Source organism: Dryobates pubescens, chromosome 8 (genome assembly GCF_014839835.1).
Source record: "Dryobates pubescens isolate bDryPub1 chromosome 8, bDryPub1.pri, whole genome shotgun sequence".
Lineage (NCBI taxonomy): Eukaryota > Metazoa > Chordata > Aves > Piciformes > Picidae > Dryobates > Dryobates pubescens.
Genome location: NC_071619.1, coordinates 42727649 through 42752846, shown reverse-complemented (window position 1 = coordinate 42752846; position 25198 = coordinate 42727649). Strand labels below are relative to the sequence as shown.

At 50.8% G+C, this 25198-nt stretch overlaps 1 protein-coding gene across 4 annotated transcripts; it reads left to right on the top strand.

Moving 5' to 3' along the window:
- Positions 1–1415: 1415 nt before the first annotated feature.
- On the top strand, positions 1416–24943 carry PHC1 (polyhomeotic homolog 1). 4 transcript variants are annotated; one of them, XM_054163957.1, is made up of 15 exons: positions 1416–1614; positions 5489–5639; positions 6799–6909; positions 8483–8560; positions 10515–10664; positions 11545–11700; positions 12788–13286; positions 13595–14346; positions 17428–17575; positions 17684–17892; positions 18466–18580; positions 19966–20074; positions 21425–21575; positions 23189–23420; positions 23736–24943. In XM_054163957.1, exons 2-15 carry the CDS (start codon positions 5526–5528, stop codon positions 23888–23890), a joined length of 2979 nt encoding a protein of 992 aa, XP_054019932.1. In that variant the 5' UTR covers positions 1416–1614; positions 5489–5525; the 3' UTR covers positions 23891–24943. The 4 variants fall into 4 exon arrangements, with proteins under 4 accessions (XP_054019932.1, XP_054019934.1, XP_054019935.1 ...); XM_054163959.1 differs by having other exon boundaries at positions 11569–11700; positions 23736–24867; XM_054163958.1 differs by having other exon boundaries at positions 1550–1614; positions 5458–5639.
- The last annotated feature ends 255 nt before the right edge of the window (positions 24944–25198 follow it).

Sequence of the window (25198 nt, the reverse complement as noted above, 5' to 3'; positions counted from 1 at the left end):
AGTTGGAAAAAGATCTTTTAAGATAATCATAGTATCATAGTATCAGTCAGGGTTGGAAGGGACCACAAGGATTATCTAGTTCCAACCCCCCTGCCACGGGCAGGGACACCTCACACTAGATCAGGCTGGCCAGAGTCCAACCATTCTCTACTTCTCTTAAGTCTGGTGCTAAACCATGTCCCTCAGCACCACATCTGTGTCTTTGAAACAGAATGGAGATTCAACCACCTCCCGGGGAGCTAGGGTTCGAGAACATTTTCCGTGAGGAAGTTTCTTTCAAGAGCCAACCTAAACCTCCCTCGGTGCCTCTTGTCCTGTCACTTGTTGCTAGGCAGGAGAGACCAACACCCAGCTTGCTCTAACCTCCTTTCAGGGAGTTGTGAAGAGCAAGGCCTCCACTCAGCCTCCATTTCTCGACTCAGAATAGAATTAAGAGTAGAATAGAATCTCTCAAATAATTATTTAAGCAAGTAAAAGAACTGTGATCCTAATTGACTGGTGTGGTATGTGGTGGAAGGACAGAAAAAGAGAACACTGCAGGACTCTCACATGGGAAACCTGCAGCTATTGGAAGCAGCGAGAAACACTCAACCTCCTTGTAACAAAAGGACCTAGAATAGAATTAACCAGGTTGGAAAAGACCTTCGAGATTATTGAGCCCAACCTATCACCCAACACCATCTTATTAACTAAGCCATGGCACCATGGCACCTCATCCAGGCTCTTCGTGAACACCTCCAGGGATGGTGACTCCACCACCTCCCTGGGCAGCACATCCCAATGGCCAATCTCTCTTGCTGGGAAGAATTTCTTCCACACATCCAGCCTAAACCTCCCCTGGCGCGGCTTGGTCCTTGATGCCTCGGTTGGGACAAGGCCCTGCAGGAGGCCTATACCGGGGAACAAAGTCTCCTTCCTCGGCAGGGCCCGGAGGGAGGGCGAAACGGCCCCGGCCAGAGAGGGGAAAGGAGGGGAGAGGAGGCTCCCACCCGCCCCACACGGCGGCCTCCCGGCCTCAGCGCGCTCGCCAGGCCCCGGCTGCCGTCACCGGGGCAACGGGCAAGCCGCGGCCGGGGAGGCGGGGGGAGGCGCGGGGGTCAGGTGACCGGAAGTGCCCGGCGCGAGGAAGTGACGCGGCGGCCGCGAGCTCCAGACGCCAAAATTAAAAAAAAAAAAAAAAGGAAAAAGAAAAAGAAAGAAAGGAAAGAAAAAAATTAAAAGAGAAGGGGAAAAAAGGCAAGAAAATTTAAGCAGACAAATGGGGCGCCGAAGCGGCGCCCGTGTGTAAATGCCGCCCGGCGCGGCCGCGCCGGCGCCCTCCCCCCTCGAGGCTGCTCCAGCAGGCCGCGGCCCGCCGGGCGCCCGCGCGAGGTAACGCCCCCGGCCCCGCCCTCCCCCAACAACGGCCTCCCCCCTCCCCCCGGGCACCGCCCGCCCCGCCCCTCCCGGCCCGGGGCCCGTGTCAGGGGGGCGTGTCAGGCGGCGGCGGCCCCGGGGGCTCCGGTAACGCCGCAGCGCGGGGCGGGCCGGGCGAGCGGGCTGGATCGTGGCGGCGGCGTCGCCGCTGCTGCTGCGGGAGCCGTGCGGAGCGGGGCAGTGCCGTGGCGGCTGCAGGTGAGGCCGGGCCCGGGAACGCGGGCGGCCGCGGAGGGGAGAGTATCCCGGGGCCGAGGCGAGCTGGAAGTTGACAGCGGCGGCGGAGCGGCCATTGTCTGCCCGGCCCCGGGAGCAGCGGCCGAGAAGTGCCCCCCTCGCAGCCCCGATTCCCGCTCCCGGGCAGCCACCGCCGCCGCTTCCCCCCGCAGGTAGCCGGGCGTTAAACACGCGCCTTTCTTTAGCTCCCCGGTGGCGGGCATCCTGCGGTGGATCCCCGCCTCCCGTCTTGTGGGCAGGGCGGGCAGGGCTCCCGCACACTCCAGCTTAACTTTGCTGCTGGAGTTGCCGACGGCCTGGGAGGGGGGGCTGCCGCCGTGCTGCCCTCTTCGCCCACCCTCCCGTCCACCCTCCCGGGCGGCTGCGCTGGCCCCGCTCGGCAGGGAAGGGCGGGCGACGGGCCGAGCGACAGCCCTGGGGTGGGGAACAGGTTGGTGCATGGGTCGCTGCACCTTCCAGAGCATCCCAGAGCACAGTATCGTGTGTCCCGGGCAGTTTACACACCTCTGCGGAGCTCAGGGGCTGTTGGAGAAAACTACAGTTCACAGAGTAATGAGTGAGCTGCGCTCCTGGTTGCTGATTTTCTTTCTCCTCAAAACATGTAGGCAGACCTGTGCAAACATTACCTGCTGGTTAGTTTTTCGTGGATGAAGAGATGAAACCGTCTATGAGATTAGAAAATGTTCTTCAGGCAACATACACTAACATGTACTGGGGAAAAGGGATGGGGTGAGCCAGTAAAACTTTGCTACCTCCTAGCCAGTGTTGAGTGACTAGAGGAGATGTTTGACCTGGGTCTTTTACTCTTGCTCTTGAGAAAGGCCACGAACTTGTAGATCAGTCACCTGTAGTGTGTACTGAGGTCACAGAGGTTCTGGACCAGCCCGTGTGCTCATGCTGCTTCATGAGCTGCTTTTCTTCTCCCCCCTGTGCTGTCATTCTTGCCTTTGTGCACTTCCCTCTCTCTTTGGGGAATGCGGTTCCAGCTGTTGTTGGTAGGTTAAGTCGCAGTAATGGACACGTTGTTACTCCGGGTTGTTGGTATCCTTTTTGCTTGAGAACTACTGATAACTTTTGCTAGGTGAGTTGGTTAGCTAGGTATTTTGGAGCACTCATGGTTTAGTCATTATTAGTAGGTTACCCAGCTCATGGAGCAGCAGCTAGAGGAGTCAAGCTGAAAGCCCAGAGGTCACTAGGTGTTTGGAGGGCACTGAAAGATGTGCTTAGAGGAGGGGAGTGTGGTCTGTGCTGTTTCCAGCGGACATAGCCTGTATGTGGATGGGATTACACTAACATGGAGCTGCATTCTTGGATGAACTTGCCTAGGGAGATTCTATGCCTTTCCACTTTTGTGTTTGAAAAGGGTTTTGCTGGATAACCTGGCTTCTTGCAAGCAACTTCAAGTTCTCACTGCCCTTCTGCAGAGGCAGACTGTGATCCTCTAACCATGCCCCCAGAAAGCCTTCTCCTTATGCTGAGACCAATGTTTTTTGATGTCTCATCCCAGAAGTGTTTCTGCAGGGCTTTATTTGTGGCAGAACCTCTTTTGAAGAAGATCTAGATCAGTGTGGAACTCCAACAATTGCTGGAAGGCTGAAGAATCAATTATGCTCTTTGCTGGGGAAACACAGATGGTGGAGCAGAGCACCAAGTCAGGAGCCAGGTTTCTCTTCATGCAGCTGTTGAGCTGTTGATGTGTGCTACAGCTAAGCTGAGCCTTACTTTACTTCTTTTCTCTCTCACTGCCCCTTGCAGCATCACAAGTGAGCTAATTCAACTTGCTGAGCAGGCAGAAAATGCTCTTCAGCAGAGTTATTCTAAGAAGTTGCCAGGTTGATCTAGTGAGCCCCAGAAGCAAGGTAAATGCTGAGAGGTTGAGGGTGAGCAAGGGAACAGAGATTACCTCCTAATGGTGGCTAAGCCAGTAGTTAACTGGGTGTAACATGTGCAGCTCCACTCTGACTTACATTTAACACACACCCCCTCCCCCAAGTTCTTAATTAGTCGACCACAGTATTTTTTTCTCTCAAAAAGTGTCCTCTCTCCCTTCTCAGTTTCTCTCCAGGCACCATTTACATTTGGTGGTGCTGCCCCCTAAGAGAGATATTTAAGGCAATTGTTTTCTCCAGAGCTTTGCAATTCCAGATGGGCTTATTGACCAACTGTTTTGACCTGCAGCAGGGTGGTGCCTGAAGACCTCAGGGGCCAGGTAGGAGGGGGTGCCTCCCAGCTCAGATGACTGCAGGGCAGAATTACCAATGGCCAACACTGAAGCAGTGCAGGAAGCTGCTTGATGGATCAGGAGGGAGATGCCTGGGCAGGACATCTGAGCAGAAGAAGAGATGTATGGGGAAGACAAGAGTGGGGCAGCAGTTATCTGCTTGTCCATCACAGAATGTTCCAGACTTTTGAGGAGCAAGTTTAGAGCAGCGATTCCCTGGCTGAGCCAGCCATCCTCTGCAGTGCTAATGCTGCTGCCCTACTTTAAAGTCATCTGCTGCCCTTAACACCATTCCAGAACTCAAAAAGCTCTCTGGTTGCGGCTATTGTTGGACCTTTCCTGTGCTGCTCTGGTGTTTTATGTACCTGGAGAAAGTTGTGTTTGGTGAAGGTGTGAAGCTTGAAAGCTCTGGATTTGAAAAGGTCTGGATAACAGCAGTGCTGCTGGGGGATCCTGAAGGCCTAAGGGTCTCGTTTAGAGGTGTCTCAGATACCTTGCAAGGGAGCCAGCTAGTGTTTTGGAAACAAACAGGCTGACAGTGATACTGACACTGCCAGAGCCTGCCTTTTTTTTGTTTTCCCCACATGGAATATTATTATTCTACAAAGGGAAATGGTTTTGGTGGAATTCTGTTGAATCAGCACTTCTGCACTTTCCCTTTTCTGACTCTAACCTTTCCTGCTATTACTCCTTATGTAGCCCATGTTTCTTGCTGTGGGAGACCCCCTGATCATCCCAATCTGTTACTCTTCTTCTAAGCACTCACTTTTCTGTGTTTAATCTTTTCCCCTTAGCTGGTGAAAGCCTTCTCCAGTCCTTTTTCAGTCCTGTGTTTCACTGCAACTCCTCTTCCTGCCGCTGGAAGATCTCTCTGGCTCTGCCTGACATCTTCAGCAGCTTTCACCTCCAAGTGTTGCCAGTGAACCCTTTCTCCACTCTGCTTCTGACTCTCTTCCTCCTGAAAGCAGCTAGCCACCATAGATAGCAGCTTGCAGTCCAATATTCCAGTTGGGAACTGCCAGCAGCAACAAGTAGCTGGAAGTCCATGGGATCAGAGAATGAACAGAATAGTCAGGGGCTGGGGGATACACTGGGAGATGGAGGACTGAGCTGATACAGCTGCAGCAGGGCAGTGGAGTTTGGGGAAAATGCTATCTCTTGTGGGAGTGGAGGAAGAAGAGATGAGAAGTCACCAAAGTGCAGTGGAAGACTGCACAGTGCAATTCACCTCAGTGCAGAAGCCTCCCTTGAAGGAGGAGTGAGCAGGTTTGTTAGCCACGGTGATTTTCTGCATGGGCTGCAGCTGCTCCTTCACTCTGCTGCCTTTATGAGAGTTAAGGGTGCTGCAGCTTCCAACTGGAGCATGGCAATAAAAATAGGAGAATGTGTGTGTTACATTCCTGACTGTGGTAGTGAAGGATTTAAAGCATGAGTGTAATTTTGGGGTGATTTCAGACCCCTGTCACACCCAGCGGCCTGTGGTGTAGCAGAGCCGCGCAGGGAGCCTGGAACTGGGATGAACTGGGATACTCTGGTAACCAGGCTGTGTGATGCAGTGAACTGTGCTTTGGGTCTTTCTCTAGCCTGACTTAGTTTCCAGTTCTCTCAATGTAGATCTGGAGCCTGCCTGAGTTCCTGGGATCCTGTCACCATGGAGACTGAAAGTGAGCAGAATTCCAGCTCCAGCAGTGGGGGCTCCGGTTCTGGGGGAAGCACCCGGCCTCAGATATCACAGATGTCTCTCTATGAGCGACAGGCTGTACAGGTGAGACAGGATTATGCTCTTGTATGCTGTGTGCATCAGTGGGGAGTGGTGGTGAGCACTTTGGTGTTCCTCTGAATAGAGTAGAATCATAGAATCACTAAGGCTGGAAAAGACCTTCGAGATCATCAAGTCCAACCTATCACCCAGCACCATCTAATCAACTAAACCATGGCACCAAGTGCCTCATCCAGGCTCTTTCTAACCACCTCCAGTGATGGTGACTCCACCACCTCCCTGGGCAGCACATTCCAATGGCCAATCTTTCTGTGAAGAACTTCTTCCTAACAGCCAGCCTGAACCTCCCCTGGCACCGCTTCAGACTGTGTCCTCTTGTTCTGGTGCTGCTTGCCTGGGAGAAGAGACCAACCCCCACCTGGCTACAACCTCCCTTCAGGGAGTTGTAGAGAGCAAGAAGGTCTCCCCTGAGCCTCCTCTTCTCCAGGCTAAGCAACCCCAGCTCCTTCAGCTTCTCCTCACAGGGCTGTGCTCCAGACCCCTCCCCAGCTTTGTTGCCCTTCTCTGGACACCTTCCAGCACCTCAACATCTTTCCTAAAATGAGGGGCCCAGAATTGGACACAGGACTCAAGGTGTGGCCTAACCAGTGCTGAGCACAGGGGCAGAATGACTTCTGAGTTGTGTGTTGAGGTGGAAGCATGCTTGAGGAACTACCATGTGTTCAGTTTTAGACATTCTTATGCTGGGCCAAGTGTTTAGTTCCTGCAGGCTGACACTCTGCTCCATATTTTATGGGCCACTCCGGTGCCCAGCCTCTTAGATTTGATCCCAGCTGGTTTTAGCCTGCTGTGACAGAGCAAGTTGTTCAGTTTATCATCCCAGTTCCTCTGTGCAGCATATATCCTCTGTATCCATACCACACTGTAACACCGGTCTGTCTGCTTGAGCAAGCCCATCCCCAGATTCCTGAAGTTTATTGAAGTCTTGCAAGTGTGCTTCCTGCTGCCCTGCAGTACCCCTCTGATTCAGCCTGCTACCAAATTTGTAGCTGTGCTACATCTTTCCCTGTGCCAACCTAGTGACTTTGCTTTATTTCCTGGTGTCTAGGAATGGTCCCATGGCTGTTACTTATTTCTTCCTTCCTCTCTAATTGCATTTCAAGGGCATGCTATTTTTGACAATTGGGTTTTCCTCTTTCTCTAGGCCCTGCAGGCACTCCAGAGGCAGCCCAATGCAGCCCAGTACTTCCACCAGTTTATGCTCCAGCAGCAGCTTAACAGTGCTCAGCTTCACAGCCTGGCTGCTGTCCAGCAGGTGAGTTGCCAAGGAGCAGGAGAGGAATTAGGTTTGTTGTTGAGAGCCAGAGATTTTCTCTTTTGTACGTTGACATGAGCACTGAGGTCATCCTGATCCATGGTGAGATGAGAAGTCCCTAAGCACTTAGTTTAAAGCTAACACAAACAGCTGCTAAACTGGAAGCCTGATTCAATGAGGCATTTGGGTTTCAGGTGCAAAGCAAGGGAAGATAGAATTTGACATCCCCATCAGGAGATTTGCTATGACCAGTACCTGCACCTTCTGTACATGTGTGATGGATGCTAGCAGTGGATGCACTAGTGTTGAGAGACTGCATTAAAGTGAACCATGCATTGGTGCTTCTCTGAGAGCAAACATGGTCCTGTGGGAGGGGAATTTCAGGTGGTGTCCTCTGAATTTTCTGTCTTGAAACTTAGAAGCCTGTGTTTTCTTTTCCAGTTACCTAACCAGAGCAGCATGGGGTAGATCTTGTCCAGCCAGGAGGGTGTTTCTTAGAGATCTGTTCATACAAGTCAAGATACTTTATGATGCATAATTGTTGAGGGATTTTTACTGTTTTTGCTTTTAACAACTCATGTGTTTAGAATCATAGAACCAATAAGGTTGGAAAAGACCTCAGAGATCATCAAGTCCAACCTGTCACCCAACACCTCAGGACTAACTAAACCATGGCTCCAAGTGCCACATCCAATCCCCTCTTGAACACCTCCAGGGATGGTGACTCCACCACCTCCCTGGGCAGCACATTCCAATGGCCAGTTACTCTTCCTGTGAAGAACTGCCTCCTCACCTCCAGCCTAAACCTCCCCTGGCACAGCTTGTGACTATATCCTCTTGTTCTGGTGCTGGTTGCCTGGGAGCAGAGACCAACCCCCACCTGGCTACAACCTCCCTTCAGGAAATTGTAGAGGGCAATGAGGTCTCCCCTGAGCCTCCTCTTCTCCAGGCTAAGCAACCCCAGCTCCCTCAGCCTCTCCTCACAGGGCTGTGCTCAAGGCCTCTCCCCAGCCTTGTTGCCCTTCTCTGGACACCTTCAAGTGTCCAAATGTCCTTCTTAAACTGAGGGGCCCAGAACTGGACCCAGGACTCAAGGTGTGGCCTAACCAGTGCTGAGTACAGGGCCACAGTAACTTCCCTGCTCCTGCTGGCCACACTGTTCCTGATGCAGGCCAGGATGCCATTGGCCTTCTTGGCCAATTTCATCAGTTGAAGGTGGATTATGTCTGATATAAATACAATTCTGTCAGTGTGACACTATCTCCATCAGTAGCTGTTCCCCTTGGCTGCTAGTCCTGGGTGTAGTGGTTTTCAGAGTCCCTGTAAGGGTCTGTTGTCCACTGCCTTGCACAGTGTATGGGACTGAACTGGTTGCAGAAGAGGAGGCACCTTACCCAGCTGGTGCACCTGATCTGCAGGGCACAACAGACATTTGTAGTGGTTAGATCGTGCTCCTGTTCTCAGAAATGAGAGAAGGTGCTGCTGGGATCAGCTCTTCTCACAAAGCCAAGTGTTTGGACAGGATTGAAAAGTTTATTCCAGGTATTCATTTCTCTGTTAATCTCTTTTGCAGGCTACAATTGCAGCCAGTAGACAGGCCAGCTCCCCCAACACCAGCACCCCACAACAGACCACCACCACTCAGGCCTCTGTAAGTAACTGCTCCCTCACATATGTATCAAAACCTCCCTCCCAGCCCCTGCCTTGTTTTTTCTGCCCTTTGTGTTTGAGGAAGGCAGGTCAGCCAGGGAAACACAGCTTCTGAGCATGCTGGGTGTCCACAAGATGCAGCCCATGAGGATTTAGGGTACTGTTGTTATTGGAGGGGGTTGAGGAGAGACCAGAGGTTTCCAAGTGGGAGAGGCCTCTTAGCAGGAAAGGCAGACACTGGTCTCTCTTTGCTGAGGCCTTGAGGACATGTTGTCATGGATTAGAAAAGGATTACAACTTTGAAGGAGTCATGAGCATCTTGAAAGGGAAAGCTTTTTGGTCTTGTTTTTGTCTTGGGCATAGTAGTGGTGTTGTGATTTAACCCCAGCCAGCAACTGGGCACCATGCAGCTGCCTGCTCACTCCTCCCTGCTCCTGGTGGGAAAAAGAAAGTAAAACTCCTGAGTTGAGATAAGAACAGTTTAACAATTTAAATAGATACAATAATTATGATCATAATAGAATATACAAATGAATAATGCACAATGCAATTGCTCAGCACCCATGGGCTGAGGCCCAGCTCATTGTGAGTAGAGTCCTTGAGGAGAGCATCCTGAAGCTGCAGTCCTGGAAGAGAGAGCTCTAAGCTTCCCAGCTAACCTGTGCTCAGCTGAGCATGGTGTTGTGTGATGTGGAATATTCCACTGGCCAGCTTGGATCTGTTGCCCTCCCAGCTTCTGGGGCACTTGCCCACTAGCAAGATCTGGGAAACAGAGAAGTCCTTGATTTCATAGCAACAAATAAAAGCAAATGTATATTGTCAACATTATTTGCACACCAAATCCTAGACTGAAGCCAGACCACAGCACTATTCTAGCTGCTAGGAATTAAAAATTGTTTCTGTCCCAGTCAAAACCAGGACAAGGAGTTTGCTGAATGACAGCAGGAACTGGGATTCATCCAGAGAACAGATGACTTGGTAGAGTGGGAATTGCCTCTTTGGGGTTTTTTCCTTTAGTTGAGAGGCTGGAGAGAAAGTGTGGTTTGCTTTTGGGTCTTTTGTTACAGTTGTATGCTAACAGAGATGCTCAGGCTCAGCATACAGATCATAGAAGCAACAAGGTTGGAAAAGACCTCAGAGATCATCAAGTCCAACCTATTATCCAACACCTCATGACTAACTAAACCATGGCTTCAAGTGCCACATCCAATCCTCTCTTGAACACCTCCAGGGATGGTGACTCCACCACATCCCTGGGCAGCACATTCCAATGGCCAATCTCTCTTTCTGGGAAGATGAACTTCCTAACATCCAGTCTAAACTTGCCCTGGCACAGCTTGAGACTGTGCCCTCTTGTTCTGGTGCTGGTTGCCTGGGAGAAGAGACCAACCCCAACCTGGACAACCTCCCTTCAGGTAGTTGTAGACAGCAAGAAGGTCTCCCCTGAGCCTCCTCTTCTCCAGGCTAAGCAACCCCAGCTCCCTCAGCCTCTCCTCACAGGGCTGTGCTCCAGACCCCTCCCCAGCTCTGTTGCCCTTCTCTGGACACCTTCAAGTGTCTCAATGTCCTTCTTAAACTGAGGAGCCCAGAACTGGACACAGGACTCAAGGTGTGACCTAACCAGTGCTGAGCACAGGGCACAATGACCTCCCTGTTCCTGCTGGCCACACTATTCCTAATGCAGGCCAGGATGCCATTGGCCTTCTTGGCCACCTGGGCACACTGCTGGCTCCTGTTCAGCCAGCTGTCAACCAGAGATGAGGCTATCATCCACAGCTTTGGCTAGGTCAGATTCCATAGCCTCTAAGAGAAGCTCTCTATGACAAGAACTTTTTTTCCTTCTTGATCCTCTGTGGGATGTGGGATGCAGGAACAAACCTGTGAGCTGTCTGCTCCGGCTGTGCCTCACTACCTGATCTCGTCCTTATTTCTTTGTCTCTTTCCTGTGTTCGAAGATCAACCTAGCCACCACGTCAGCTGCTCAGCTGCTCAGTCGGTCGCAGAGTGTGAGCTCCCCCAGCGCCACCACGCTGACGCAGTCCGTGCTCCTGGGGAACGCCACCTCGCCGCCTCTCAACCAGTCCCAGGCCCAGATGTACCTCCGGGTAAGAGATGTGTGCTCACGACGTGGCCTGGCCACGGGCCCTGCTTCCTAGCCGCCTCAGTGCTCCACTGCTTGGGATTGCCAACAGCTTTGCACTAACTCTAGCTTTAAGGACGATGCTCTATGCCTCAGATTGGAATGGGGAAAGCTCTTGCCTGTGAAACCCCAAGTCTGACTTTGGGCTCAGCTTTCGAGGGTAGATCAGCTTTGTATTGTGTGTCTCAGGTGAGATGGTTAAGAACCATTCTTGTCTCTGCTCTGTATAGATGTTAAAGATCCCTTGGCACTTCTCACTGCAGCGTAAATGTGAACTAAACCAGTGTGTCAGATCTAACAGTAAATCACTCTCTTCTCCCACTGCTGAGCTCAGCATGTAAGTCACAATGCAAGTAGGTCCAGAAACAAAAGCCAACGTGAACAGATGCTCTGATGTGCTGCTACACAGACAAACTTTAGGCTTGATTCTGTAGGCAGTGTGGGGTTTGGTTGCATACTTGAAAAATATTTTCTGTGCCTCAGCTGACTTTAGACACAGCTTGTAATCCATTTCTTTTCAAGCCACCTTGGTCTTGGTTGTATGTCTTCTATCACTGTTTCTGAACCAGTCCTAGATACACATCTGAAGGTTCAGTGATACTTTTAGGCAGTCTATGGGAGCTGGCCCAGGCCCCTGTTTGATACAAGAGTGCTCATTTCCATAAGGAAGCTTCCCAGGCTCCTCCTCCTGAGGGTTGTGTCACAGTGCAGGGAGGGTTGGGGGTTTTGCAGTGTGTGACATTGCAGCCTGGTGTTGCTTTGTAATCTGTTTGCTTGTGGTTCGCTGTCTGTCTCTCTTCCCCTCCGTCCCTTCCATTCCACACCACCTGACCCTCCCTCGACAGCCACAGCTGGGGAACCTGTTGCAGGTAAACCGGACCTTGGGCCGCAATGTGCCTCTTGCCTCTCAACTCATCCTGATGCCCAACGGGGCTGTGGCCGCTGTCCAGCAGGAGGTACCACCCACTCAGTCTCCTGGGGTCCATGCAGACACAGACCAGGTCAGTGACACCCCCTCCCCTTCCCCTCTTCCTCCATCACCCCACACTCTGGTCTGGGTCTCCAGCCCTCTTTTTTTGTAGCAGATTAGCTCTTCTTTTATCACCAACCTGTGTGCCTATGCAGGCAGGAGATTCTGTTCTCTCTTGCCCACCTTTTCTCATGTTTGCATTTCCCCTCTAGAGAGATGGGATTAATTTTTGCTTCAGTTTTCTGGGTTGGATCAATCCTGTCTTCACAGTGTCTTGGTGTCATGTGTGAAAAGAATTGTTGAGTTCTGTGTCCAGTTTTCAGTCACTCTGCAGTGAAGAGCCTTTGCCAGGGTTAACACTCCTTAACCCAGTTGATTTGTTGTAACAATGCCAAAGTGGCCACGAGATCTTAGCTGCTGCTTTCATCTCCCATCTGTAAATAATTCCCCAGGTCAAGGAGCTGCCATTGCTTCCCATTTTCATTGTCCTGTCCTAGTCATTCATGGGACTCCCAGTTACTTCATCTTTTTTCTTGTCCTGGAACGCTTTCTTTGAAGGGAAGTCAGCCATGATCAGACTTGAAGATAACACTGCATATGGAGGAGGAGTAAATACAGAGGATGGCAGCACCAAAATGCAGAGGAACTGGTGAAATCAGAAGGGCTGCATGCCACGAGTAGATGTGTGGGCCTGCTGAATGGAAAGCCCTGCACAGGGATTGGAGACGAGGCGGCACAGAAATTGAAATGGAATGGCTGGTCAGCACCTTTAGATCTGTGCTAAACTGGGTCCTACCAATGCAAGTGCACAGCAGGCAGGTCTGAAGGCTGTACCATGCCTTGGAGAATGGCAGTGGCTTCATGTGCTCTTCACAAAGTGCCAGGAGATCTTTAACTTCCATCAGAGATGGGGCCAGAAGGTGTTAAGGATAATGTGTTTCCTGGGGAGGGCTGCACCTGAGCTTTGCCCTGCAGCATTAGATAGCTGCCCATGTGAGACTTAAAGCATCAACTTACCTGCATCCCAGTAGACTGTGCTGCTTGTGTGTTCTCTGCCAAAATTCCAGCAAGTAACATGCATAAAGCAAACAGATTCTGTTTTGTGTATGTGTTTCTAGGTGCAGAACTTGGCGGTGAGGAGCCAACAGACCTCAGCCACTAATGCCCAGCTCCAAGGCTCCGCTCAGAAGGCAGCTCTGCCAGGAAGCTCCCAGGCTTCAGGCTTGCCACAGTCCACCAGCACAGGCCAGACCTTGGCAGTGGCTCAGGCCTCTTCTGTCAGCACAGGCCAGTCCCTCAATTTGAGTCAGGGAGCAGCAGGCAGCAATGGTGTTTCTGGGGGTGTGGTGGCAAGTGGTGGGAGCCAGACTTCAACGGGATTGAGCCAGACCTCTTCATCAGGTGCTCCTGGCAGCTGCCAAAGGAAAGGCACGGGGGTGGTTCAGCCCTTACCCATAGCAGCTGCCCAGGCTGTGACTGTTAGCCAGGGAAGCCAGACAGAGACAGAGAATGCAGCCACAAAGAAGGCTGAAACGGACAGTGGTGGACAGCAGACAGTAGGCATGAACCTGACCAGGACCGCAACGCCAGCACCCAGCCAGACGCTGATCAGCTCAGGTAAGGGCAGACCTGTTCCTTCTTTTGGAGCCCACTGGGCTTTCACAAGAGTGAAAAAAAAGTCCTGTGATGTTTTCCAACATATCTCCCAGTCTCTGGGCTCCAGGAGGCTTGTCTCTAGGGATTATCTTTCTCTATTGGTGAGAGTTGATGTAGTCTCCCATGTCCTCTACCAGGAAAGCTGTCAGTCCTTTTGGAGCTTAATGATTCAAACCAGTGCAGTGGCTGCCTGAGTTCTGTTGCTGTTGTTCCCAGCTTCACTGCTGCTAACTTTTGTGCTCATCCCTTTTCAAACTCTGTTTGTTTAGCTACGTATACACAGATCCAGCCCCACTCTCTGATCCAGCAGCAGCAGCAGATCCACTTGCAGAAGCAGGTGGTGATCCAGCAGCAGATCGCCATTCATCACCAGCAGCAGTTTCAGCACCGCCAGTCCCAGCTCCTCCACACAGCCACCCATCTTCAGTTGGCCCAGCAGCAACAGCAGCAAGCACCATCTCTGACCCAACATCAGCAGCAAGCTCAAGCTCCACAGCAGCAAGCTCCACCTCAAAACCAACAGCAGGCTCAGACCCTTGTGGTGCAACCTATGCTGCAGTCCCAGCCTGTGCAGCTCCAGCAGGACAGTCCTTGCCAGCCAGCCACCAAGTCACCAGTTCCAATTCAGTCAAAATCTCTGGTCACCCCTATCAAACCACCTCAGCTTGGGCCTGCCAAAATGTCAGCAGCACAGCAGCCTCCACCACACATCCCCGTGCAGGTGGTGGGCACTCGGCAGCAGGGCTCAGGCCAAGCCCAGGCGCTGGGTTTGGCGCAGATTGCTGCAGCCGCGCCGACGTCCCGGGGAATGCCAGCTGTGGTCCAGCCTGTTTCCCAAGCTCATGCTGCTTCCCCCTCGTCATCTTCAGCCCCAGCTTCCTCACAGGAAGCTCCTTCTCTCACTACAGGGGTGAATTTGGCACAAGTTCAAGGCACAGCCCACATGGTCAAGAGTCCAGCCTCCTCTCCAGTTGTGGCTCAGATGCCAGCAGCATTCTACATGCAGTCTGTCCAGTTACCAGTAAGTGATACTACTGAGCATGAGAATAGCAGTCTGGGGCCAGGTCAGTGTGGTTGGATGGGTACAGGGTTTGGGTAACACAATGTGAAGATATTTCCCTCTCAATAACATCATTCCAGTCCAAGCCATGGGGTGACTGACTAAAAGCATTTCCGTTCCACACTCTCATTCAACAGCTTCCCGTGAAGTCAACAGGTGAGACTCAACCCCTGCCCCAAATGGAGCAGGTCTTCACTTCACATACTAAATACTGCACTTAACAATGGAGTGGTTGAGCTTGGCTGGCCTCCAGGTGGTCACCAAGCTGCTGCTGCACCCCATCCATAACAGGGCAGAGGGAGAAAAAGTACAATGAAGAGCTCATTGCTGGAGACAAGGAAAGAGGATCAGTTACCAATTACCATCCTGAACAAATCAAACTCAATTTAGGAAAATTAATTTATTGCCCATTAATAAGAGTAGGATATTGAGAAATAAGAACAAAGCTGAAAAACTCCTCACCTCCTCCATGAGTTCAACTTCCCTCTAGGCTTTTCTGCCTCTTACTGAGCAGAGCAGGAGGATGGGGAATGGGGCTTGTGGTCTGCTCATTAAGTTTTGTTCCTGCTGCTCCTTCCTCATGCTTTTCCTTTGCTGCAGCAAGGGACTTCTCTAATGGGATACAGTCCTTAATGAACTTCTCCTTCCCACAGGCTGTGGTTCTTCCCACACTGGAGCGGTTTGTCAAGAGCTTCAGCCTGTGGGAAGGACCCATGCTGGAGCAGTTCGTGTCCCTTCCGCAGCGTGGTCTTTCAGGAGCATTGTTTCAGCATGGGTCCCCAACATCACAGTCTCACTAAGGTTGGAAGAGACCTCAAAGATCATCAAGTCCAACCTGTCACCACAGACCTCGTGACTACACCATGGCACCAAGTGCCACATCCAATCCCCTCTTGAACACCTTAAGGGACGGTGACTCCACCACCTCCCTGGGCAGCACATTCCAATGGCGAATGACTCTCTCAGTGAAGAACTTTCTCCTCACCTCCAGCCTAAACTTCCCCTGGTGCAGCTTGAGACTGTGTCTTCTTGTTCTGGTGCTGGTTGCTAGAGAGAAGAGACCAACCCCTTCCTGGCTACAACCTCCCTTCAGGGAGTTGTAGAGAGCAATGAGGTCACCCCTGAGCCTCCTCTTCTCCAGGCTAAGCAACCCCAGCTCCCTCAGCCTCTCCTCACAGGGCTGTGCTCAAGGCCTCTCCCCAGCCTTGTTGCCCTTCTCTGGACACATTCAAGTGTCTCGATGTCCTTCTTAGACTGAGGGGCCCAGAACTGGACACAGGACTCAAGGTGTGGCCTAACCAGTGCAGAGTACAGGGGCACAATGACTTCCCTGCTCCTGCTGGCCACACTATTCCTAATGCAGGCCAGGATGCCATTGGCCTTCTTGGCCACCTGGGCACACTGCTGGCTCATGTTTAGGCGGCTGTCAATCAGCACCCCCAGGTCCCTCTCTGTTTGGCAGCTCTCAGCCACTCTGACCCCAGCCTGTAGCTCTGCATGGGGTTGCCATGGCCAAAGTGCAGCACCCAGCACTTGGACTTGTTGAATGCAACATGAGCTTCTTCTGCAGGGCCACAGCTCCTACCAGGAGCGTGCTCCAACATGGACAGGTGTGGTCACAGCTTCCTGCAGAGAATATCCACCTGCTCTGGTGTGGTGTCTTCCATGGGCTGCAGGTGGATATCTGCTCTACTGTTAACCTCCACGGGCTGCAGGGGACCAAACCTGTATTACCATGGTCTTCACCATGGGCTACAGGGGAATCTCTGCTTGGATGCCTGATGCATGTCCTCCTCCTTCACTGACTTTGGTGTCTGCAGGGTTCTCTCTCACGCAATCTCAATCCTCTCTCATAGCTGCTGTTGCACAGTGTTTTCTGCCCTTTCTTAACTATGTTATTCCAGAGGTGCTACTGATGTCACTAATGGGCTCAGCTTGTGCAGTGGCAGGTCTGTCTTGTAGCCAGCTGCAACTAGCTGGATGTTTTAGGCTGGATGTTAAGAAGACATTCTTCCCAGCAAGAGAGATTGGCCATTGGAATGTGCTGCCCAGGGAGGTGGTGGAGTCACCATCACTGGAGGTGTTTAGAATGAGACACTTGGTGCCATGGTTTAATTGATTAGATGATGTTGGGTGATAGGTTGGAATTGATGATCTCAAAGGTCTCTTCCAACATGGTCTGGTCTAACCTCTCCTCTCCGAACCTCTCCTCTCCGAACCTCTCCTCTCCGAACCTCTCCTCTCCGAACCTCTCTCTGTTGGACATGGAGCTGTCTTGTCATAGCATTCACCCTTGCAGAACCCCCTGCTACCAAAACCTTTCCCCATAAACCCAGTACAAACAATAGCTAGCCTTTTTGTCTCTCATGAGAGAGGAGAGCTGAGGGGACCATGAAGACAACTCCCTTCTCACTGAGTGTGGATAATTCCAGGTCAGAGACCCCTTGTGTGGTACCAGCCACATTCCCTGGCAACAGGCCAAAAGCAGGCAGAAAACAAAGATGGTTCATTGTCAGTGCTAGGGCATGCCTAACTTCCTGGGACAAGAGCACCTTGCCAGCTTAGATATGCTTAGCCAGTTAGTGAGACTGTCTCTAAACTCTGGCTGCTTCTTCAGGAAGATGTCACAGGATTTGTCTGACTTTCAGTGGGGGGAGGGCAAGTCTGCTGTCATCCAGCATGTGTTTCCTATGCTTTTGACTGGCCTTCACTGAGCTGATTCAGCCAAAAGCCTCTTTGGAAACTGCTGGGTTGACTGCTATTCCATTTCTTTTCTTCCTGGAGTAATCTTTTGAGATTCACACAGCATCTTGATATTGTGTCAGTATCAAAATGAATTGGGACACCAGCTCCTAGTCCTAGTGGTGTAGTAGTGAGTCCTCTGAAGTTTTGCTCCCTGCTAGGCCTCAGTAGAGGTAGGTACCAGAAGGAGCTGGGATGAAAATGGTGGAGCAGGATGCATCTTCCTTTTGCCTTTGATCTGTTTTGTTCATTGCTTTGGAGCTCCTTTCTCTGCTTACTTTTTCCTTTTCCTTCACACAGGGCAAGTCTCAGACCTTAGGGGTAAAGCGCAAGGCAGAGTCAGAGGAGGAGAAGGAGGAGTCTCCCAGTGTCACTGCAGTCCTGCCTGCTAGGTCTTCTCCTATAACAGACAGCCCCAAAAACATGGAGGAGAAGAGTGGCCTTGGAGGTGAGGTACAAAGGAGAGCTCTGCTTGTGTGTGCTAATGACCTGACCTCATACTCCATTTCAAGCAGGTGGACAAAAGTAACTGACTCCTGTGCTTCTAACTCTGCAGATAAAGCTGATCCTGCTGCTATTGCAACCCCAAATACCACCTCAAGTGAAGGAGCATCAGTCGCCCCCAGCTCTGCTCCCACTCCCAACCTGGCAATGGTGTCACGTCAGCTGGGAGACTCCAAACCCCCGCAAGCCATTGTGAAGCCCCAGATCCTCACACACATCATCGAAGGCTTTGTCATCCAGGAAGGAGCGGAGCCTTTTCCAGTAGGGATTCTCTGCTGTGGGGAAAGGACATGTAGGGATCTCTTGGGATGAGGGTGGGCTTCCATCTTTGGACAGGACTTTGTTCCCCCATATTCCAAGTCTGCATTTTTAGCCTGAGGTGCAAACAATAAGGAGGAAGGGAAAGGAGGGAGATGTGCAGGAAGGAAGACATGAAGTGGTGGCATGAAAGAGAATGAGTTGGCAGGAATAAAACAAGTGTAAATGGGAGTTGCTTTCTGCAGTAGTCTTGAAAGGAATTATTTATGCAAGGAATTGTAAGGTTCTCTTGTTTGTAGTGAAGGAAGGATGCAGTGCTGTTTGGACAATGAGCAAGTGAAGTTAAAGCAAAGGAGGGGAAATGCAGTCACATGGAATTGCAGGATATGCAAGGACAGGTAGCACTTGGACCTTTCAATGAGCCACCAAGCCTGTCAGTCAGGAAGGACTAATAACTTCATTCAGCAGCTCTCCTTCCCTAGTAGGTGGAGGGATTAATCTGAGCTGTGGTAAGGTGTGAGCAGCCCTGCAGTCCAATTCTTTCTGATGAGTCCAATTCTTTCTCATCCTGTCCAGGTGGGTTGCTCCCAGTTGCTGAAAGAATCTGAGAAACCACTGCAGGGAGAAGCACTTTCAGGCCAGAGTGAAAACCTCTCCAGCAATTCCCCAGGAGGGGACAGTGCTTCTGTGGGTGAGTTGCAGCCCAGGAGGCCTAGCTAGTGTTACTGAAAGGTTTTGGTGCTTCCTACTGTATTACTTACTTTATACCCTATGGACTTGTATATTTTCCTCCCTTCCTGCTAACTCTTTATAGAGACTCAAACTGTGAATCTTGGGTCCCCTTTTCATGAGTGCCAGAAGACAATACTTTGTTGTTAATGTGATCTAACATACCCTATTTGACAAGGCCCAATGCTGGGTCCTGTACTTGTCACTACTACTCCATTCAGTGCTCTAGGCTTGGGTCAGAGTGGCTGAAAGCTACCCAGCAGGAAAAGACCTGGGGGTGTTGATCAACAGCCAGCTGAGCATGAGACAGGGTGTGCCCAGGTGGCCAAGAAGGCAAACAGCATCCTGTCTTGTATCAGAATAGTGTAACCAGCAGGAACAGGGAGGTGATTGTCCCCCAGTACGCAGCACTGGTGAGGACACACCTTGAGTACTGGGTTTAGTTTGGGGCCCTCCCTACAAGAGGTGCTGGAGCAGGTCCAGAGAAGGGTGATGATGCTGGTGAAGGGCCTGGAGAACAGGTCTTGTGAGGAGCAGCTGAGGTAACTGGGGTTGTTTAGTTTGGACAAAGCAACCTACCTGAAAGGAGGTTGTAATGAGGTGGAAGTCAGTCTCTTCTACCTAGTATCATGTGATAGGAGAAGATGAAATGGCTTCAAAGTGCACCAGGGGAGGTTTAGACTGGATACTGGAAGAAGCTTCTTGACTGAAAGGGTTCTTGAACAGGATCCCCAGTGGAGGTGGTTGTCCCTGGAGGTCTTCAAGAGGGGATTGGACATGGCACTTGGTGCCATGGTTTAGTCATGAGGTGTTGGGTGACAGGTTGGACTTGATGATCTCTGAGGTCTCTTCCAAGCTTGGTGATTCTGTGATTCTGTAAATCCACATCACTGGAGGTGTTTAAAAGCTGCAGAGAGATGGTGCTGAGGGACATGGTTTAGCACCAGACTTGGTGGAATTAGATAATTAGCCTCAGTGATTCCATGTCAGCAGTAAGCAGAAGAATCTGGACTGTACCTGTCTGTAAGGACTGAAGGATGTGTGGACATAGCAGAGTGCAGATTCCTCCACAGCCTTGTAGGGTATGAGAGATCTGCTTTTTTTTCCTTGTTCAGCAAAATGGTACTGACAAGGGAGAAATCAACTGCTCTGTTCACTATCCTGGAGCCCTAATTAGTGGAGCTTCTGCCTCTCTTTTCTCAGCTCTTTCCTCAAGCTGACTGCTTAGTAGATTCAGTAAAGAATAGTACTTGGAATCTGTTTGCTTGGAATCAGAGTGGGGGAGAGGGGAATCATTGTGTGTGGTCTGCTCCAGGTCAACTGCTGTGTGTCTCTGTGTCTCACTAGAGCTTGATAAGAAGGCAAACTTGTTGAAGTGTGAATACTGTGGGAAGTATGCTCCAGCAACCCAGTTCCGTGGCTCCAAGAGGTTTTGTTCCATGACCTGTTCTAAAAGGTATTAACAAGATGGAATCCTCCTTTTCTCTGGCTGTGCATTCTCTGGACCTCTGCATGTACCCCTTTTCCAGGCACCATGCACCACATCAGTGCATCTCATCCCTCAGTGTGAATGCTTCTGGGTCTGGAGGGGCAGGTGTGCTGTGGAGGATTTCTGACTTGCTCAGAAAATGGAGGGGGGAACAAACAGAAATTCTGGGCCTCCAAAACCCTTCCCTTCAAACATCCATTTAACTGGCTGAACAAATGCAGATTTGTAGCTGTCTGCCTGCATTGGTGCTAGACAAAAGACACAAGGGAGCACTGGGTTAAATAAAAACTGGTAGGAAGGTAGACTAATCATTGCTGCCTCCAGCTAATAGCAGGGTGCTTGTTGTGGGTCTTTTTTTCCCTTCAGGGAATGACTTAATTGACCCTTCAGATGTTAGATCAAGCCTCTGGTGTGCAAATACTGCTTGTGCCAGAAGCCTGAATTGGTTCCTTCCAGTTCTGGTCCACTCAGTTTAGGAAAGATGATGATGATGATGGCATCCTGGCCTGCATCAGGAACAGTGTGGCCAGCAGGAGCAGGGAAGTCATTCTGCCCTGTGCTCAGCACTGGTTAGGCCACACCTTGAGTCCTGTGTCCAGTTCTGGGCCCCTCAGTTTAGGAAGGACATCGAGACACTTGAACATGTCCAGAGAAGGGCAACAAGGCTGGGGAGAGGCCTTGAGCACAGCCCTGTGAGGAGAGGCTGAGGGAGCTGGGGTTGCTTAGCCTGGAGAAGAGGAGGCTCAGGGGAGACCTCCTTGCTCTCTACAATTTCCTGAAGGGAGGTTGTAGCCAGGTGGGGGTTGGTCTCTTCTGCCAGGCAACCAGCACCAGAACAAGAGGACACGGTCTCAAACTGTGCCAGGAGAGGTTCAGGCTGGATGTTAGGAAGAAGTTCTTCACAGAAAGAGAGATTGGCCATTGGAATGTGCTGCCCAGGGAGGTGGTGGAGTCACCATCACTGGAGGTGTTCAGTAGGAGACTGGATGAGGCACTTGGTGCCATGGTTTAGTTGATTAGATGGTGTTGGGTGATAGGTTGGACTCGATGATCTCAAAGGTCTTTTCCAACCTGGTTAATTCTATTCTATTCTCTTCTATTCTCTTCTATTCTCTATTCTCTTCTATTCTCTTCTAATCTCTTCTATTCTCTCTTCTCTATTCTCTCTTCTCTATTCTCTCTTCTCTATTCTCTTCCAAGGAGGAGAAGGAATAAACCTGATGGTAAGGAGTTTTATCCCCATCTAGAGGAAGCAGTGAGCACTAGCTTTAGGTAGTGGCTGTTTCCTAACTGCTGCTCTGCTTCTGCTTACTCGAGGTACAACGTGAGCTGTAGCCATCAGTTTCGGCTGCAGAGGAAGAAGCTGAAGGACTTCCAGGAAGCCAACTACGCTCGAGTGCGCCGGCGGGGCTCGCGGCGCAGCAGCTCCGACATGGCGCGCACCAAGATGCAGGGCAAGCGCCACAGGGTAAGGGCGTAGTCCTCTCTGCCTTGAGCCAAGCCTCCCTGTGTGGAAGTTGTCACTGCTGGCTTGTGACAGTGGATGGAGTCGTACAGGGTGTATCGGGTAGTGATAGGTCTAGGGGGAATGGAATGAAGCTGGAGGTGAGGAGGAAGTTCTTCCCCATGAGAGTGGTGAAGCCCTGGAATGGGTTGTCCAGGGAGGTGCTTGAGGCCCCGTCCCTGGAGGTGTTTAAGGCCAGGCTGGATGAGGCTCTGGGCAGCCTGATCTAGTGTGGGGTGTCCCTGCCCATGGCAGGGCGGTTGGAACTAGATGATCCTTGTGGTCCCTTCCAACCCTGACTGATACTATGATACTAGGATGTGCTGAGCACACACTGACAGGGTTGTCTCAATCTGTGCCAGGGGAAGTTTAGGCTGGAGGTGAGGAGAAAGTCCTTCACAGAAAGAGTAATTGGCCATTGGAATGTGCTGCCCAGGGAGGTGGTGGAGTCACCATCCCTGGAGGTGTTCAAGAGGGGATTGGATGTGGCACCTGCTGCCATGGTCTAGTAGTCATGAGGTGTTGGGTGCTAGGTTGGACTTGATGATCTTTGAGGTCTTTTTCAACCTTATTGATTCTATAGTTCTATGTTTGACTCTCTCTACAGCTTGAAACAGTCACTCTAGGCTTTACTCACCTATTAACAACAGTCTTCAGAAAACAGGCAGAGGTTGGACTTGATGATCTCTGAGGTCTGTTCCAACCTTATTGATTCCCTGGTTGTTACACAAGGCACACTGAGCAGTTCTAATGGCTGTCAGCTGCAGAAAGGGGATTCACATTTGCACACATTCACTCCCATGTGTGTCTTAAGGTCTCAGGGAGTGAGATCAGTATGACAGCCTTGGTGAAAGACAGTCCACTTCTCCTATGAGGAGAGACTGAAGGAGCTGGGGTTGCTTAGCCTGGAGAGGAGGAGACTCAGGGGTGACCTTATTACTCTCTACAACTACCTGAAGGGAGGTTCTAGACAGGCAGAGGTTGGTCTCTTCTGCCAGGCAGCCAGCACCAGAACAAGAGGACACAGTCTCAGGCTGCACCAGGGGAGGTTTAGGTTGGATGTTAGGAAGAAGTTCTACACAGAGAGAGTGATTGCCCATTGGAATGGGCTGCCTGGGGAGGTGGTGGAGTCACCACCATCATTGAAGGTGTTCAGGAGGAGACTTGATGGGGTGCTTGGTGCCATGGGTTAGTTGTTTAGGTGGTGTTGGATTGGCTGATAGGTTGGACGCGATGATCTTGAAGGTCTCTTCCAACCTGGTGTATTCTATGTATATTTGATTAGTGTTCTTCCACATGAATGATTTGAATCAGTTTGTAGAAGACTAGAATGAGCTCCAGTACTGATTTGGGGAAGAAGAATGGACTGGGAGAGGATGGGGAGAAGGAAGAAGAAGGGAAGCAAGAATGAAGTCTTCCTTTTCTGGTATCAGGGAGCTCATGTGTCAGCTTTCCCTGGACCAACAGCTTGAGACTGGGATGACTTTGGCTGTTCCCAGTGTCTTGTTTGGCACTTAGCCATTGTGAATTGCTTCACAAAATGTATTTTGCTTTCTTTTGTTCCTATGCTCTTGTAGGGCCAGGAAGACTCAAGTCGAGGCTCTGATAACTCCAGCTATGATGAAGCTCTGTCCCCTACATCTCCAGGACCCTTGTCAGTAAGGGCTGGGCATGGAGAGAGGGACCTGGCAAACTCTAGTATGGCTCCACCTACCCCAGATCTCCATGGCATCAACCCAGTCTTCCTGTCCAGCAACCCTAGTCGTTGGAGTGTGGAGGAAGTGTATGAGTTTATTGCGTCGCTGCAAGGTGAAACTGGGATCCTCTCCTGCACTTGTGTGATCCAGGAGCATGGGGAAATTTGTGCTGTCTTTCTGGAAAGAGTGATGCCAGTGGTGCCTCGTGCTTCTGTGGTACTTCTGCACATTTCTGAGTTGGAGTAGGTCATGCAGGTGGAGGACTTGTATTTCTCAAGTAGCCTGTGTCCTCAGGCAAGCTATGGAGTGGGGCTGGTTAGATTCCTAGCTTGGGATTTGTACCTGCCAGAGGCTCAAAGAATGGGAATGAAGGGAGTGACCAGAACACATCTGTTCCTCAGTGTTGACTTCTTGTTGTGTTTCACAGGGTGCCAAGAGATTGCTGAGGAGTTTCGCTCACAGGAGATTGATGGCCAGGCCCTGTTGCTTCTGAAGGAGGAACACCTCATGAGTGCCATGAACATCAAGCTGGGACCAGCTCTTAAGATCTGTGCCAAGATCAATGTCCTCAAAGAGACTTAAAAGCTCCAAAGCCAGACGTCTCACTTTTGCTTTGACCCCAGGGCAGAGCATCCTTCTGGGGCAGGGAAGAATGGGACAGTCCCCTGTGGCCTTGCATACAAGAATGAGAAGGTTCTCTGGTTTGAACTGCCATGCACAAGCCCAAGTCTTGGTCTCGTAATGGTGCTACAAGGGGGAGGAAAACTCCCACCTGGGGCTTTGAAATATCTTTCCTTCTTAATTTTGAGTATGTCTCTCCATGTAACACATTGTTCTGGGGACTTCTTTCTGACTTAGCAGACTCCTGAGAGGGAACTGCCTTTGCCCCTTTTTTTTGCTACAGCAAGTCTGCTAGATCTTTGTTTTGAATGTCACTGTGCCAGAACCTGAGGCACAGGAAGAGCCAGTCCCACAGGGGCACTGGGAGCAGCTGTGTGCTTGGAGCATTTAAGAGGGGGAACTAGTAAATTCCAAGTGACAGAGGTGGAGGAACGAGTTGAGCAAAAGCTGTTCTGCTCTTCAATAGGCTGCTCGTTAAGTGGGTGTAATAGCCATTCCAGCATGCATACCAAACTTGAAGGCCCATGGCAATGGGAGCTGCCTTAGCTTGACTGTCTCCTGTGGAGAGGCAGAGTGAAGACAGTGTGTTGTGGCAGCTATTCACTCAGATGCTCCTCTCTGAATCAGCCAGAAGAGAATTTATCCTGAGTACTTATGACAGTGATGGGAAAATCAAAGGGGAGGGGGATTGTCTTACATGAGGGAACCCTGCAGCACTTGGATTGTCTCCCTGTTGTGCTTGGGCATAATTTACAGATCCAAAGCAGTTTCCATGAGCACCAAGGCTCTTCAGAACATCGTCTGGGGTTTTGGTTTTGGGTTGTCTGGGGTGGGGTTTGATGTTCTTTTTATCAGTTTGTATTTTTGTGTCTGTCTTCATTATTCTCAGGAGAGCTAATGGGACAAAAGTGAAGCTGGCAGGGTTGGATTGCCTGCTTCAGGCTCCCTTTTTTATCACTTTGTTTTGTGTTGTATAAAACAAGTACTCCTCTTCCTCAGACAAAGCTGCAAAACAAAAACACACCCTCCCACAACTGAATACTAAGCCTTTAGTGCTATTCCTTCCTTCTAAGGGGTAGAATGATGGTATAGGCTGAGTCCATCCCTTTCAGCCCCTCCAGGTTGGAATTTAAGAACCAAAGGTGGGATCCTGAAGTTTTGTTAGCAGCTCAGTAAAAGAGGGAAACTTGGGCAGGAGTTCCTTTTCAAAAGCACCTCTGCTTCAAACTAACAAAGAGGGGGGAAAAAGAAGTTACATAAAGCATGAAG

Excerpts from the sequence above, each read along its gene's own strand:
- PHC1 (XM_054163957.1), top strand. The coding sequence starts at position 5,526 with ATGGAGACTGAAAGTGAGCAGAATTCCAGCTCCAGCAGTGGGGGCTCC. Across the intron at positions 5,640-6,798 it reads ATGAGCGACAGGCTGTACAG|GCCCTGCAGGCACTCCAGAG; the intron begins GTGAGACAGGAT and ends CTCTTTCTCTAG. Across the intron at positions 18,581-19,965 it reads AGGGGACAGTGCTTCTGTGG|AGCTTGATAAGAAGGCAAAC; the intron begins GTGAGTTGCAGC and ends GTGTCTCACTAG.